Source organism: Nannospalax galili, unplaced genomic scaffold (genome assembly GCF_000622305.1).
Source record: "Nannospalax galili isolate Female #2095 unplaced genomic scaffold, S.galili_v1.0 scaffold856, whole genome shotgun sequence".
Classification (NCBI taxonomy): domain Eukaryota; kingdom Metazoa; phylum Chordata; class Mammalia; order Rodentia; family Spalacidae; genus Nannospalax; species Nannospalax galili.
In genome coordinates this window covers 1,808,209-1,824,269 of record NW_008339573.1, presented here as the reverse complement: position 1 = coordinate 1,824,269, position 16,061 = coordinate 1,808,209, and the positions used below count along the sequence as shown (strand labels likewise).

The window sequence follows — 16,061 nt, the reverse complement described above, 5'->3', positions numbered from 1 at the left end:
ACCTGGCATTGTCCATGCAGCCTACACTGTCTCTTACCCACCAAACTCATTCCCATCTGAAGGCCCTGTTTTGCTGTCCCTCTGAAAAGCTCTGCTCCAGATCTTACAATGACATCAGCTCCATCTGGTTAGTCAGGCTTCAGGCCAAATGTCACCTGTGGGAAGAGATTGCTCTTCACTGTCCCTTAGTGTCTACCATCTTTCCGTGGTTTGCTCTTTTCCTATCTCCTATCACCATTAGTTTTAGTTTTCTCTCTATTCTTTCACACTGGAATATGAATTTCATGTTTATATTCTTCATTGTTGTAACTCTAGAGCTGGGAACATTATCTAGTATGTAAAAGAAACGCAAACTGACATTTTAACGCTCAGAACAGGCTAAGATGGAGAGGTAATACAAGAACTAATCCCGCCGGGCGAGGTGGAGCACCTGTAGTCTCAGCACTTGGGAGGCAAAGGCAGGCGGATCTCTCTGAATTCAAGGCCAGCTTGGTGTACACAGTAGGAGGCTCCAGGCCAGCTGGGGCTACAGGGAGAACCTGTTTCAAAAAAGACCAACACCCCACACACACACACCCCCAAACAACAACAAAAACAAAAACAAAAAACAAAAAACCCAAGAACTAATCGCTGTGTGAGACAAACCAGGAGGACTTCCAGAAGAGGTAGGTTTGTAATTAACGCGGGTGCTGGAGGAGCAGCTATAAAATAAGAACTCTTTCATCTCCGTCTTCTCCATTAAATTAGAGGCTCCTTTATCGTTGGAGCCCAGTTTTACTGATCCATCATCAGCGCGTAGCCCAGGACCTGGCCCTTGAGGACGCTGGATACATGTTTGCGGAGTAACAGTGTGAGCAGAAAAGTCTATTCTTGAGTGCAGCACAAGAAAGGCGAGCAGGTTGGAGACTCAGCATCAACAGCAGCCAGTGTGCAAAGAACAGAATAGAATAAGCCGGTGCCTTCCCGGCCGGCACGGCTGCGCAGTCCGGTCCTCGAGACTGAGCAGCGGGACGCCCGCACGCTCCTGCGCATGCGCAGCGCACGCTTCCCGCCTCCAAGAAGATGGCGGAAGCTAGGTAGCGAGGGGGCGGAGTGTGGCCGCCGGAAACCGGCCGCCGCTTAGGGGGAACTTCGGGCGAAGGCCCTGGGGCAGCGGAGCGAGGCGGGCGCGATGCTGTTACCGGGAAGCGCAGTTGGCGACTGGCGAGGACGGTGAAGCGCGGAGTCGCCTTCCGGGCCCCCTGCGCCCCCTATGTCCTCCTCCTTGCGCTCGGGGCCGGTCGCCGCTTTGCCCACCTCGTTCCCTCCGTCGGCTCTCGGGTCCTGGAGCTCCGGCGGCGGCCGGGGCCGAGTGGGGCCGAAGGGGAGGCGCCCCGGCGGTGCCCGAGCTTGTGGCCGTGGAGCTAGCGCCTGGCAGGTGAGTGGGGCTGCAGACGTCCGCGCGTCCCGCCCCTCCGGGGCCTGCTGCTGCAGCCGCCAGTCCCTCCCCACCCCGGGGTCGGGGTCGTACTGCCCTCAGCCCTCGCTTCTTTTCTGGCTTGGGAAGCAGCTTGGCTCCCTGCTAGCGGTTCCCTGGTCTCGTTGGGTGGGTGGGTCGTCAATCGCGTTGCAGTCGCTTCCCTGTCTTCCTGGGTTCCACCTTCTTTGCTTTCTTTTTGAAAGTTTTGCTTTCTTTTTGAAGTTTTGAACTCTGGGAAAATAATCTGAGTCTGGCTTTGGAGTTAACAGAAAATGAAAGAAAGGCTTCTTGTACTGAGGCCAGTGGATTCTGGTCCCCTTGAAAAGGGAATCGAGTTCCAGTACTGGGATGGGTTAGGAGCTGACTCCTTGAACCCGCGAACTCCTGCGGGATGGAAGAGTGGTACCTGTAATGGCAAAATGAGTGTTCCTTTCTAAATCGTTAATCTCTTTAGTCGTTGTGAGTCTTGGTCTCAGAAACTTTTGAGACGGAGGCGTGAGTTTGTGAGGCGTAGTTTCGGTAGGTCCATTGAAAGGATTGGGGAGTGTTATGTTACTTTAAAAAAACCAGATAGTAGTGGGGAATGGCTGGGGGTGCCGACAACAGAGCAGACAGTAGCAGGAATATCAGAGTATAAGGGCTCTAGTGGGCGGGGGGGGGGGGGGGGGGGAAGAAGAGGCTATGGGAGGGTGCCATCTGGAAAGTGGGTGTATCGTCGAATAAGATGGTTTGGGATGTTCTGTGTGATATACACACACAAAATCAAAATTTTTTAAATGTATTATATTTGAGGAGGAAGAATGGAAATTTACGTCATGTTAATTGGTGGAGGTGATAAACATTACCATTGAAATCTACCCGATGACTTTATAGACATACACAGGCGCCAAGGATCCAAGTGCAACCTATTATGACTAGTAATAATCAGATACATACAGATTAGAAATGCATGCGTCAACATTTCAGTGTTAGTAGCAGAAACAATGATTTTGCAAGGAACAGTATGTTCTAAAATAAAATGGAGATCTTTTTTAAAGGTTAAAAACTCATTCAATTTTATGTCTTACGGGGCTTATACTGAGCTCAATATTGTATAACTGTATTAGTTCAACTGTGAACCTAGAAACTTGCACCCACTTGTGAAAGAGATGTACTCTTGCTCTGGAGTGTGTTACTGAATATGTTAAAGCTGTAATGAAATGCTTCTTCTAATCATGTAGTTATTAAAAAAATTTTTTAAAAAGCTCTTGTAACACATAATGGCACAAGAAAGGACAAGTGATTTAGTCTTTCATTCAGTGTTAGCTAGAATGCACACAGAACCTTTAGAATCTCATATTGTGCAAGGCCTTTGTTGTATTTAGAAAGGACTAGTGGAGAAAAGCTTTTAAATCTCCAAATTTTACAAGTTTCCTGTATTCTCGATTGTCACTAATGCTTAACAACTCATAATTCTTGATATTCTTTATAACATCTGTGTTTGTGCCAGTCCCAGCTGCCCCTCCTTTATTAATGTGGCAGGGGTAGTCACAATTATTGATACCAAAAATTGTCCTGAGTAACGCAAGTACCTTGCCAAAGTTTCTAGGTGCAAACTGCAGCTTTGAAGTGTGTGGACAAGGTAGTGTGTTTGCTCAGCTCATCTAAATATTTGGTTCCATGAAGGGTCCAAGTATGGGATTAAAAATACAAGTGATACATACAGTTTGCTCTTTAATACTGCAAATGAATGGGTCTTTGAAAGTAAGTTTTAGAAGACTTGGGCTGGAGCTCAGTGGTAGAGTGCTTGTGAGACCCTGTGTTCATTCTCCAGCACTGGATAGGATTAGGAATTTTAAAAGTTTTCGAAATCAAATTGCCAGTTTTAAAAGAAGAAATATTTTTGATTCTTATATCTCATTTGCTGGTCGGTAGCCTTCATTTTTCCAGAACCAAACTCTGTGTGTCATCATGGCTGTCAGTCCTGTGCTTTCAGTTTGTCGGGCAGAGGGAAAGCTGGGGCTTCTGAACTCAATGACTGAGAAAACCTCAACCAGCTGAAGTGTATGCCCTCTGTTGCCCAGTTTTCTTCTTATTATCCTGATTTACTCATAATTCAGGGGAAGAAATGTCTTTCTTTTTAAGAGCAACCCCCTCCAGATGTGTTCATGATCAACCCCTTTCCATCTCTTTCTAAAGAACCATCCACTATCACTACTTCTGTCTTCTGTCCCTCCCTTTCTGGCCTACATACATGTTTTTGTTTTCTCCAGGGCTGACAAATACAAGTGGTGTATGCCACTCAACCCTAGGAGACCATTCTGAATTCTGATTTTCCTTCAAGATTCTTCGATCCAGGAGCCTGTTGTAGTAGGAAGAACATTGATCGGAGACAGACAAATCTTTCAGTCTTGCATTTGAAGTCACTTAAAACCATGTAGTGGCTGTGGTCAAATCACTACTTAGATATTCTGTATCTATAAATTAATACAGGATGGATATTGAGGGAGTTAATATGTGCTAAATATCCATCCAAGTGTTGGTACATTGTGAAGTTCTTAATAAATTCACCCTTCATTTTCACTATGATTTCCTTTACCATTTCATCATTGAAATTGCTGTTTTAAATGTCACCTGTGGAGCCAACGAGATGGCTTGTAGGTAAAGGCACTTGCTGCCAAGCCTCACAACCTGAGTTAGATTCCTGGGACCTTGTGGTAGAAGCTAATAACAATTCCCGCTTGTTGCCCTCTGACTGACCCCCCCCCACACACACACAATAAGTGTGATTTTAAAAAAAAAAAACTTAAGAAAAATCACCTGTGACCACCTAAGCAAATCTAATGGCCTTTCTGTGTCATCCTTGGTTTCCTTAGGTACTTTGTAAACTATATGATGCTCTATAGTAACAAAATGATTGGTTTCTTAGTTCATTATACTTCTAGTTCCCTGTTGCACTGAAAGTTTCTTCACTTTTCCTACACTCTCTCAACTTTGTTCCTCCCTTAATCCCTACATCAGTTAGACTGCAAATAGGATTTAAAAACAAAGGTCAGTGTATTGGCTGATGTAATTAGCAAGTGCATAGTAAGAACTGACCTGAAACATGGTTTGTTTAAAAATCATGTGATCAGGACTGAAGTTCCATTTTTCTTCCCTCAACACTGTCCTTCTGTTTGGAAGTTTAGCTTTGACTGGCCTTTCTTCTAGTAAACAAATAGCTCTTAACAATGTTCATGGTGTGATCTTTCTTCACTTTCCAAAATTGGGGAGAAGGCTTCTCTTGCAGGCCTTCCAAAACTCCTAGCTCAACTGTGTATCTAATCATACTGCTGAGTCCAGAGCAGTATCTTTTTGTCCAGAAGGATGGAATTTAGATAGGAGTGGATCCTGGCTAAAAACAAGGATTGCTGCAGTAGATGTGGGCTATGAAATGAGTCCTAGGAAGGTAACTCGAGTCTTCAAGGCTCCATATACCCTTCAGTGTGTTTTCTTAGTGATCGTATCATTTTTTTGTGTGTGATGTAAATCGAATTTCTGTGTGGATATCTCTAACTTCTGAAACTACCTCTCACTTTCACTGTTTGCTATAAATCTCTATCTTAGAGGTACTGCCATATTTTAAGTTACACCAGACTGAATCAGTTCACTCAGCATCCACCTGCTCTTTTGTGGTTCATTTTTACTTATGTGTTTATCCTAACTTCTGTATCCTGTTCCTCCTAACTTCTCTTTTAAATATTTTCTTTACTGTTTTTTAATTTTTATTTTATATGTATGAATGTTTTGGCTGCATATATGTAAGTTCGCCTGTCTTGTGCAATGCCCGAGGAGGTCAGAAGAAAGCATCAGATCCCCTGAAACTGGAGTTATAGACGATTATTAACCACCATGTGGGTGCTGGGAATTGAACCTGGTCTTCTTCAAGAGCAGTCAGCGCTCTTAACCGCTGAGCCATCTCACTGGCCCCCTAACTTCTTTTATAACCACTTAGCTGCCCAGTACTGAACATAACAGCCATCTTGGCTCTTCTTGTACTGTCCATCAGTTGTTGGATCTTAAACACATGTTCTGTTAGTTAGGAAATGCTCAATTAACTGATTTAAACAGTAGCTCACATTAAAAGGTGTTCAGAGTTGGAGGATTCCATGGCTAGTCAATTTAGCTGCACAATCGGGTAAGGATCTGGGTTCTTTACATCTTTATGGTTGATGTCTTAGTGTGCTAACTTTGGGGACTAAGGTGTATCCCATCATGGTTGTATATGGCTCTTTCTGCTCTAAGTATTGCATTATTAAATAGCTACCAAAACAAGTGAAAATATGTCCTTTCTCATCTCTATTAGGCAAGTAAACCTTCCACAGAAGGCCTGGATCACTGGTGCTTATCTGAATTGCAATGATACTAGGAAAACCAGTTTGTGGCTTTTAAATATAGGAAGAGACTAAAGAAAAGGAAACAGTGTTAGTGGCTTACTTCTATAGTGTTCTATAGATAAGTTTAAAGAAATGAGAATTTTCAAATAGCAAGCTTGGCCAGGTGTGGTGGCACACACCTGTAGTCTGAGCACTTGGGAGGCAGAGGCAGAGGCAGGCAGATCTCTGTGAATTTAAGGCCAGCTGGGGCTACAGGGAGACCCTATTTCAAAAAGAACAACACCCCCCCACAAAAAAAAGAGAAATAGCAAGCTTAAAGTGCTGCTTGCCCACAGGTTGATGTAAGCTTTACATAGGTTTTGGGCCACACATTTAGAAAACCATAAATGACTGTTTAAAATGGATTATTATGTAAAATTTGTAAGATTTGAGTGGTATATTAGAATATTTGGATTCTTTTAAGATTATTATGGGCCTGGAGAAATGGCTCAGTGGTTAAGAGCGCTTGGCTGCCTTTATAGAAGACCCAGGTTCAATTCCTAGCACCCCACATGGCAGCTGACAACCATCTGTAACTCCAGTTCCAGGGGATCTGACACCAGTCTTCTGACTTCTGCAGGCATTGTATGACATGGGTGCACTTATACACATGCAGGCAATACATAAAAAAATAAAAAAATAAAATATTTGAAAAAACAATTATTATGAAATAGACTTGTGGTTCCCTTTCTAGGAACCTTTGGAAATACATCAATGGGAACCTTTTTAGTTGTCACAGTGACTGTGAAGTCCCACAGACAATTAGGGAGTAGAGATCAGAGATACTAAGTAGCCTCCAATGTTTGGAATGGTCCCACAAAACAAAGACTTATCCCTTCAAAAATTCCATTATCCACACATTGAAACAGGCAAATGCTTTGCCTTTTGGAAGAATTCCTGAAGCTCTGTTTGTATTCTTATACCATAAATGACAGAAAAACAAATTTAAACTGACTTTCAAAAGGTAATGATTAGATCCTTTGTTAAATGTTAGCTAAACATTAAGGCATCATCCAGTTGCTCCCATGAAATCAAGGACTTGGTTCAATTCCTCTTGATTTGTTCTGCTCTGTCATTCCCTTTAATTTTGGTTTCATTCTCAGGCCAGCCTGTCTCCAGGTAACAAATTACTGTAGCACTTTTGGGCTTAATACCCACATTTCACATACAAAATAAAATGAAGACTCACTTTTACATTTGATTTTATATTTGTTGAGCATCATCATTACTGAAACCTGATGTAAGTACCTATTCCAGAAAGTTTACTAGCTTCTTTGTCATGCTACAACTTTGCAGTCTACACTGTTTATCAGATTTGATTGGGTACTTTTTTTTTTCTACATCTCATACTGTTTTCTACCTTTTCTTAATTTGTGTTCTTAAAGTCTAAATGCCTGGAGTACTCTGGCTTAGTGGCATGACTGTATATGGAAAGAATTGATGATTTTGTTCCTAGCACAAAACAATTGTGGGACAAGCAGAATAATAAAAGGTCCTGCCCCTGTGTTTCTTCAGCAGCTATTTTTGAGCCCTGAATTATGTGCATTGTACTCCTGCCCCCAAAGCATTAATATGATGTTGCGATTAATAGAGTGTGAGTTCATGTGAAAGTTCTGCCTTCTAGTAGTGATGTTATTTCAGTCCTCCCTCTTGGTATCCAAGAGAGATTTGTTCTTAGAGCTTCTGTGGATGACCAAGACTAATAAATAGCATAATGTTTGCATGTAAGCTTTGTACTTCCTCCCAAATACTAAATAATCTCTAGATTGTCTAGATTGAACACCCTAAATACAGACATCTGAAATCTGAAATATTACAAAATCTGAAATTTTTAGCCCCAACGTGTCACAAGTGGAAAATTCCACCTAGGGCCTCAGTCAAAATATGCTCACATTAAAAATTATATTATACTTCAGGCTAGGTGAATAAGGTATATGTATAACATAAACGAATTTCATATTTAGACTTGGATCTCATCCCTAGGCTAGCTCATGCATATGCAAATATTCCAAAATCTAAAATGTTTATCTAAAGCATTTTTGGTAAGAGATACTTAACTTAATATGTACCTATAATACCTAATGCTATATAAGTGGTAATTAAACTGTTTAGACAATGACAAGAAAGGCTGTTCAGGTTCAGCATAGATACAGGGTTTTTTTCCTCAATTGTTTTTTTTCCACTGTCCATTAAATCCAAAGATGCAGAATTTGTGAAAATGAGGGGTCGAGTGTATCTTCTCAGTCAACAAATCTTAAGATAAATACTACTCATTTAACAGATGTTTCAGGGATTATGGCTCACTGGTACAGTTCTTTCCTAGATATGCAAGACCCTCGACTTGATCTTCAGCACCCAAGAAAGCAAACCAAACAAAAACTATATTTGAGGGCCTGCAATGCAAAAACAATAAACCAAACAGTCTTTGCCCTCTTTGAGCTTAAATTTTACTAGTGGACATAGCCAACTAACAGTGTACAGCTGTGCTCACAAATAATATCAAGTAATGTTTAGGCTCTGAATTAAATAAAATGGGTTCAGGTAATAAAGTGTACTACATTATCGAGGTTGGTAAAGCAATGAATAAACTTTATAAAATGAATTGACCTTCATTTCCATCCTGGAACACTTTGTGCACATACCGTTGAAAGTATTTCTTCCTTAAATATTTGTCAAAATCCATCAGAGAAAAATCTGGAGTTTTCTTTGAGGAAAGGTTTTTAGTTACTAATTAAATTGCTTTCCTTTCTCCTTCCCCTCTCCCCTCTACTGTTCTGGGGATTAAACCCAGTGTTTGAAACACAAACTAGGCAAGCTCTCTGCCACTGAGCTACAACCCCAGTCCTTGATTTCTCACCTGTATATATTGGTGAACGTGGAGGTAAGAGGTCAGCCTCAGTTGGCATTCCTCTGGAGTCATCTGTCTTGGTTGAAATGGGATCTCACTGGGACCTCGGCCTTCTTAATTAGGCTAGGCTAGCTTCCAATAAGCCTCAGGAATTCTATCCCAGTCTCACCAGTGCTGGGAGTACAAGAGAACCACCAGGCCAGGCTTTAAGTGCTTTACCAACTGAGCCATCTCCCCAGTCCCTGTTAGTGTTTTGTATATACTATCAGTATTCCTTTTAGATCAATGAATACATTTACCTTATCTTAGATTTCCTATGACCTTCCACTTTGGATCATTTTCATTGATCTTGAAGAATCTGAAACACATCTGTCTTAGTTTGTTTCTTCATTGCTGTGAGAAAACACTCTGACCAGCACCAACTTGGGGAGGAAAGGGTTTATTTGTCTTACATCTCCCAGGTCCCACGCAGTTCATCAGGGAGCCCAAGGTAGGAACTCAGGGCAGGAACTTGGAGGCAGGAGCTGGAGCACAGGCCATGGAGGAACACTGCTTACTGGCCTGCTCCCCTGGCCCTTGCTCAACCTGCTTTCTTATGCAACACAGGCCCACCTGCCCAGGGGTGGCACCACCCACAGTGGGCTGGGCCCTCCCACATCACTCATCAAGAAGATGCCCTTCAGACATGGCCACAGGGCAGTCCAATAGAGGCAATTCCCCAATTGAGGCTCCCTCAACCCAGGTGTGTCAAGTTGACACTAAAGCAATCCAGCACAACATCCTTTAGAATTTCCTTTAATCTTAAAGATCTTTATTTTTGAAGAATTCCATTCTTTTGAGGGGGTGTCTTTTTTAAACTGTTTTATTTATTATTTTTATTTTATGTGTATGACTGTATACGCGCACCCATTTCTCGTAGTGCCTGCAGAGGTCAGAAGAGAGCATTGGACCCCCTGGAACTGGAGTTATAGACAGAGTGTTAACTGCTGGGAATCGAACCCAGGTCCTTTGCAAGAGTAGTCAGTGCTCTTAACTGTTGAGCCATCTCTCCAGTCCCCTGACGATTTCCAGTCTTGAAGGATATTTTTACTAGATACAGAATTCTAGTTACCAGTTTCCTATTTGGTTACATTATAGTTTGGTGATTGCTTTGTCAGCCGTTTACCTTGTTACTGACACCATAGTTTTTAGTGTTTCTTTTTCCTTTTGAAATAATCTTTTGTCTTCCTTTTAAGGAAAGAAACTTTTTTGGGTTTTTATTTTTATTTATTTATTTTTTTTAAGGAGCCTTACAGTATAGTACTGGCTGACCTGGAACTTGCTGTGTAGACCAGGCTGACCTCAAACTCACAGAGATCGGCCTGTTTCTGCTGGGATTAAAGCTATGTGCCATATGCCTGGTGAAAGAAACATTTTAAACTTTGTCTTTGTTTTCTGTTGTTTCACCATGCTTTGGTTAGGCATTTAATTCTTTGGGCTTCATGAATGCATGGATTAGTGTCTTATAAGTCCAGAAATTTGTCAGCCAAAGTCCTTCAAATACCACCTTTGCTTCAATATTCTCTCTTTTGTACTTATGAGATTCCAGATTAGCATGTCGAAATCTTCTGTCTTGTCTTCTTTTAACTCTCTTTTTTCCCTTTTATTTTGTCTTAAAGGCTTTATTCTGGACAGTTTTATCTTCAGAGTTCTTATTTCTCTCTCTCATTCTCTCCTTTTGAGATAGGGTCTCCCTGTAGCCCAAACTGGTGTGTAACTCATTATGTAGACCAGGCTGGCCTCAATCTCACAGAGATCCACCTGCCTCTGCCTCTGCTTCCCAGAGTGCTGGGGTCAAAGGTATGCACCACAGCACACCTACTCAAAATTCTTGTTTCTTCACCTGTGTTTAATGTTTTGCTTCAAGCCGAGCATGGTGGTGCACACCTTTAATCCCAGCACTTGGGAGGCAGAGGCCAGCCTGGTCTGCATAGAAAGCTCCAGGCCATCTGGGCTACAGGGAGATCCTGGCTCAAAAAAGACCAAAATAATAATAATATTTTGCTTAGTTACTTAGCTTAGGTTATTTTACAGTTCTAAACTTTTTTTTCAAATCTATTAACTTTTTAGTTTTCAGTTCCTTGCAAAAATAATTTTAAGCTTGACCTTTATCCTCTTAAGTATAACAGGAAGTTATAACTTACATCTGTTAATTTCAGTGTTTCTTAATCTTTATTGCTGTGTTAAAGAATGAATTTGATATATAAGATCAAGTTAATCTTTCTATAAAGAATTTTATTTGCTATTGTCAAGAGCCTGGGGCAATAAGACCATCTTCATCAAATTTCACATCTTTAACTTTGATGGGCCACCTACTATATGGCCCGAGTCCATAGCTTATGCTATGATTTGAATATGAGTAGTGTCCCCCAAAGGACCATGGTATTCATCATAACTGTTAGAATGAATGCCATCCATCCCTGCAACTAAATTGATGTAATAACAAAATACAAAAGCACCCCTCTTATAAGGAAACCTAGAATTTCTGAATTTTGCTTGATTCTTTGTCTTCTCTGCTAAAGAATATACTAAACTGAAGATCCAATTTTAATTGTAGTGCCTTTGCTTCTCTGCTAGTTCTTTTTAAAAATTTCCTCACTTGACTTAAAAAAAAAAACCTGAATGATGAAGAAGACAAAGAATTTTAGAATTAAAAGAGACGTTCACTGGGTATGTTGGCACATGCTTTTAATTCCAGCACTCAGGAGGCAGAGGCAGATAGATCTCTGTAAAATTGAGGCCAGCCTAGAATGGTCTTCATAGTGAGTTCCAGGCCAGCTGGGACTACATGGTGAGACCCTGCCTTAAAAAAAAAATAAATAAATAAATAAAAAAACAACAATAACAAAAAAAGGAATAATTACAAGAACCTATGTATCATTAAATCTTCTGCCTTTCCCTCTTACCCACCTACTTTAATTTTTAAAAAATTTTTACTTTATTTGGATGAATGTTTTGCCTGCATGTATATAAGTGCACTCATGTTATGCAATGCTCTTAGAGGCCAGAAGGCGGCATCGGATCCCCTAGAACTGGAGTTATGAACAGTTGTTAGCTATAGTGTGGGTGCTGGGAACTGAACCCAGGTCCTCTGCAAGAGCAGCCACTGCTTTTAACCACTGAGCCATCTCTCCAGCCCCTTACCTACTATTTTAAATATGTGAACTAAGAAGCCAAGGAAGGTAGATGTCTTTAAGCCTAAAGTTACACTGGATAAAATCCAAATCTTTCTCTCTTCATAGTTTCTTGAAGTTCTTTTTAGCATAGCCAAGATGATGATTTAATGGTGTGTTTTAAGATCTGATGAATGGTTAATGTACCTTGATTACTTACATGTTCATGGTCAGTGCAATTAATTTTAGACTTTGTAAATTTTAATTTCTTAAAGTTTGCTGTCTTGCTAAATTCAGGTGTTACTCAGTCTCAGCCTTCAAGCTCAGCTGTTGTTATTAATTTCCATGACTTTCCAGAGCCTGGCCTGTCAGACAGATTACATGTGCCTTATCCAAAATACTTGGGACAAGAAGTTTGGGGTTTTGAAATTTCCTGGGTGCTGCAATATTCGTATATGAATATCTTGGGATGGGACCCAAGCCTAAACATGAATTATCTTTCACATATACCTAAGACATATATAATAGAAGTGTGTATATATGATCATCTACATATACATATGTTTGGTTGTGCTGGGACCAAACCTAGGATCTGATGTAAACTGAGCACACGCTGAGCTTTGTCAGTACATCACACTGGATTTTATAAATGAGTATATCAGCTTGTATTTTGATTATGGCCTTTTACATGAGTTAAAGTGTGGAATTTTCCAGTTGTGGGATCATGTTGGCACTTTAAAAGCATTAGATTTTGGAAAGTTTTGGATTTGGGGTTTTCAGATTGGGGCTTCTCAACCTCTATGCTTTCTGAAGATTTTTACTTGAATAGTAACCTCAGTAAAGCATCAGTTATGTTGGATTAAGTACCTCAGACAAGAAATGATGGTTTACTACTATGCTATAATAGCATTTAAGATATTTAGTCAATGATCTTATACTTTCCAAAGTCTTGTCATGCTTAACTGTTAAGTGTAATTAATACTCAGTGTTCCTGTTCATTCTTCTGCCTTCTTGGGGGTTTTGCCTAAGTACCTTTATTTAATTAAGCCAATGGCATGCTACCTATCTCAGTCTGTCATTCTTGAATTTCATCTGTCGCTGTCTTTGCCTTAGTTTCATTTCAGAAAACCTTTGCTAGACTTTAGATTTCAGTAGCCATTTTTCAGTAGTTTCTTAGTTCAAATGTGAGGGGTTCCTCCCCCCTTTGCCTTCTTTAACATTAATTTACATATTAACAGCACTTAAGGATGTATTAGCCATTCATTGAAACAAATTTACACAGGCTGGAAAAAGTGTCACAGTGAACAAAATCTTCAAATTTATTTTAATTATTGTGCTTACTTGGTTGAATACTTACTAGTAACACGTATATTCTAACCATATAGAGTTGGTTTGAAACTGTTATGAATTTCACAGAAATTACTTAAAAACCAAGTCATAGTGTAGACAGATCAAGTCTGATTATTGTATCATGCCAGCTTCAAAATTTATTCATTCACTTTCCTAGAAAAATTTACATACTTTCTGCATTAGAATTTTTCCTCATAACTTTATGACACTTTATAATGAATTGCCATGTTGTGGTTTTTTTAAAATTTTTTATTATTTTTTTATTTTCTGTGTATGAGTGTATTGCCTGCATGTGTGTAAATTCACCCATGTCGTGCAATACCCGTGGAGGTCAGAAGAAGGTGTTGGATCCCCTGGAACTGGAGTTACAGACAGTTGTTAGCTGACATGTGGGTGCTGGGAATCAAACCTGGGTCCTCTGCAAGAGCTGCAAAGTACTCTTAATGTTAACACTGAGCCATCTCTCCAGCCCCATGTTAGGATTTTTCTAAAAGATTTATGTATTTTTATTTTATGTGTATGATTATTTACCTATGTGTGTGAACCACGTATGTGCCACAGAGAACCACGTATGTGCCACAGAGACCAAAAGAGGGCATCAGATCCCCTGGAGCTGGGATTATGGGCAGTTGTGACCTGCATTGTGGGTGCTGGAAACCAAACCTAGATCCCTCTGCAAGAGCAGTGAGTTCTCTTAACTGCTGACCTATTTCTCTAGCCCCATGTTACAATTTCTTATTAGTTTATATTGAACTAATAAAATACTTGATTTAGAATATAATTAGATCTTTGACAAATGTTTATCAATTTTGTCAACAGCTTGTTAATTAAATATTATTATTAGGATCTTGAGATCTTTATTTGAACCATGAAAAAAATCACCTGCCAAAATAGTAAATGTAAGGAATGAAAAAGAATGGCTTGTCATCTTTAACCAGTGTTTAGCATTTTGCTTTCTCTACCTGAAAAAGTAGATTGTTATATGCTATTGTTTTTTGTTCTCCTTATCTCTTTCACTTTTACTGAATTGCAAGTTAAAATGTTTTATTTGACACCTACTGGTTGTTGAAGGCCTTCTGTAATTCTGGTAGTAGTAACTTTCAATTTATTATCTGTAGTTGATTAGAGTATTTTATACAACTTAATTCTTACTTAACAGACATATACTCTTGTTTGTCCAGAATGGATAATTTTTTATTGAAATTAAGGACCAACCACTGGTCCAGGAAGACATCTGCTAATAATAAATATATTTTTTTTGTCTGTATAAGAATTAATTGCAGCTGGGCATGATGCATGCCTTTAATTCCAGCTGGGAGTCAGAGGCTGGCAGAGCTCTGTGAATTCAAGGCCAGCCTGGTCTACATAGTAAGTTCCAGGCCAGCTGGGGCTGTAGGGAGACCCTGTCTCAAAAAGAAAAAAAAGGAAAAAAAAAATTAATTGCCTGTGGCTCTTTTTTTTAAATTTTTTTTATTTTATGTGTAGGAGTGTGTTGCCTGTATGTATGTAAGTGTACCCATGTCGTGCAATGCCTCGGAGGTCAGAAGAGGGCTTCGAATTACCCTGGAACTGGGGTTAAGGATGGTTCATAGCTGCCATGTGGGGGCTGGGAATTGAACCCAAGTCCTCTGCAAGAGCAGTCAGTGCTCTTAATCGCTGAGCCATCTCTCCAGCCCCAGTTTCCTGTGGTTCTTAGAGAAAGAAACCTGGATTCAAATACTAGATTCTGCCTTTAATTAGATCAGAACAAATCATTTAACTTTCATGTGATGCATTTGTAAGTCTACAAGGTGATGTAGACTGTTGATGCTTATTCATACATTTATACATTTTCTGAAGTGATGTATGGAACACCTGTCTTGGATAACTTCTAAAATGGATCTAGAAACAAAATTTTAAAACTCATAATCCCCCTTTTAGATGAGCAAACCTAAATCCTTTCTTATAATACTATCTTGGGTGTTTCCAGAATTTTAACACTTAACTTGCTTATTGGCCTTAAACCTTAGACTAGGTGCCAGTAAGATACCAGGATATAGACCATTAAAGGGAGACACAACTGGTCAAAATGCAGAGAATAAATTACCATGCAAGAAGTCACTTCTTCACTGATAACATGTGAGAATATTCCTCAGGGTCTGAGACTCTGATGTCAGTTAGTTTGATATTGAGGTACTGGTCCACAGAATGGAGGGTTCCACAGATGCTCAGGTCATTCTTGAGTTCCCCAACCACATCCTTGCCCACAAGGACTTGGAAAAAGAGAAGAGCATGGTCCTATCACCGTGCACTGCAGGCCAAACTGGGAAGGAGAGGGCCAGGGGCTGTGGGTCAGAGGCTGGGTATGAGCCAGGTGTGTAGAGTCGGACAGAGTCACGTGGGGGGCGGGGGGGCAGAGCCTCAGGATAACGCCTGACCCAGAGCACCTGCGAACTCCGGGCTCCAAGGGAGCAAGTGGGGTATAGCTGAGAGGACTGGGAAGCCAGGAAGGGGCTATTTAAGAATTTTGATAGATAATTTGTTCAAACTACAGAAGTTTTCATTTCAAACACTATAAAGCAAATTATTGGAAGACATAAACAGCCTTCTGATAGTATAGCACTTCAGTTCCAAACTCTTACTGGTCTGGAGTTTAAAAGAAGTGGTCCCATGATCAGAGGTAATCTGAAAAAGTCTGGCTAGGTACATAGGCAGGTAGTTATAAAGAATGTCTATTGGGACTGGAGAGATGGCTCAGCAGTTAAGAACACTGATTGTTCTTGTAGAAGATCCAGTTTCGAATCCCAGCACCCACATGGCAGCTAACAGTTGTCCGTAACTCCAGTCCCTGGGGATCCGACAGCCTCTTCTGACCTCCG

General features: G+C 40.5%; 1 protein-coding gene across 8 annotated transcripts in view; it reads left to right on the top strand.

The window, feature by feature from the left end:
* The first annotated feature begins 1,044 nt into the window (after positions 1-1,044).
* The window catches only part of Apc (APC regulator of WNT signaling pathway), a 151,348-nt gene continuing 136,331 nt past the window's right edge, over positions 1,045-16,061 (top strand). For 3 of the 8 annotated variants that reach the window (XM_029564132.1, XM_008834315.3, XM_008834316.3), the window contains exon 1: positions 1,045-1,417. In XM_029564132.1, coding sequence (XP_029419992.1) covers positions 1,253-1,417 — 165 coding nt within the window. In that variant the 5' untranslated portion in view covers positions 1,045-1,252. The remainder of the gene's footprint in view (positions 1,418-16,061) is intronic. The other 5 variants (XM_008834318.3, XM_008834319.3, XM_008834311.3 and 2 more) reach the window with 2 other exon arrangements.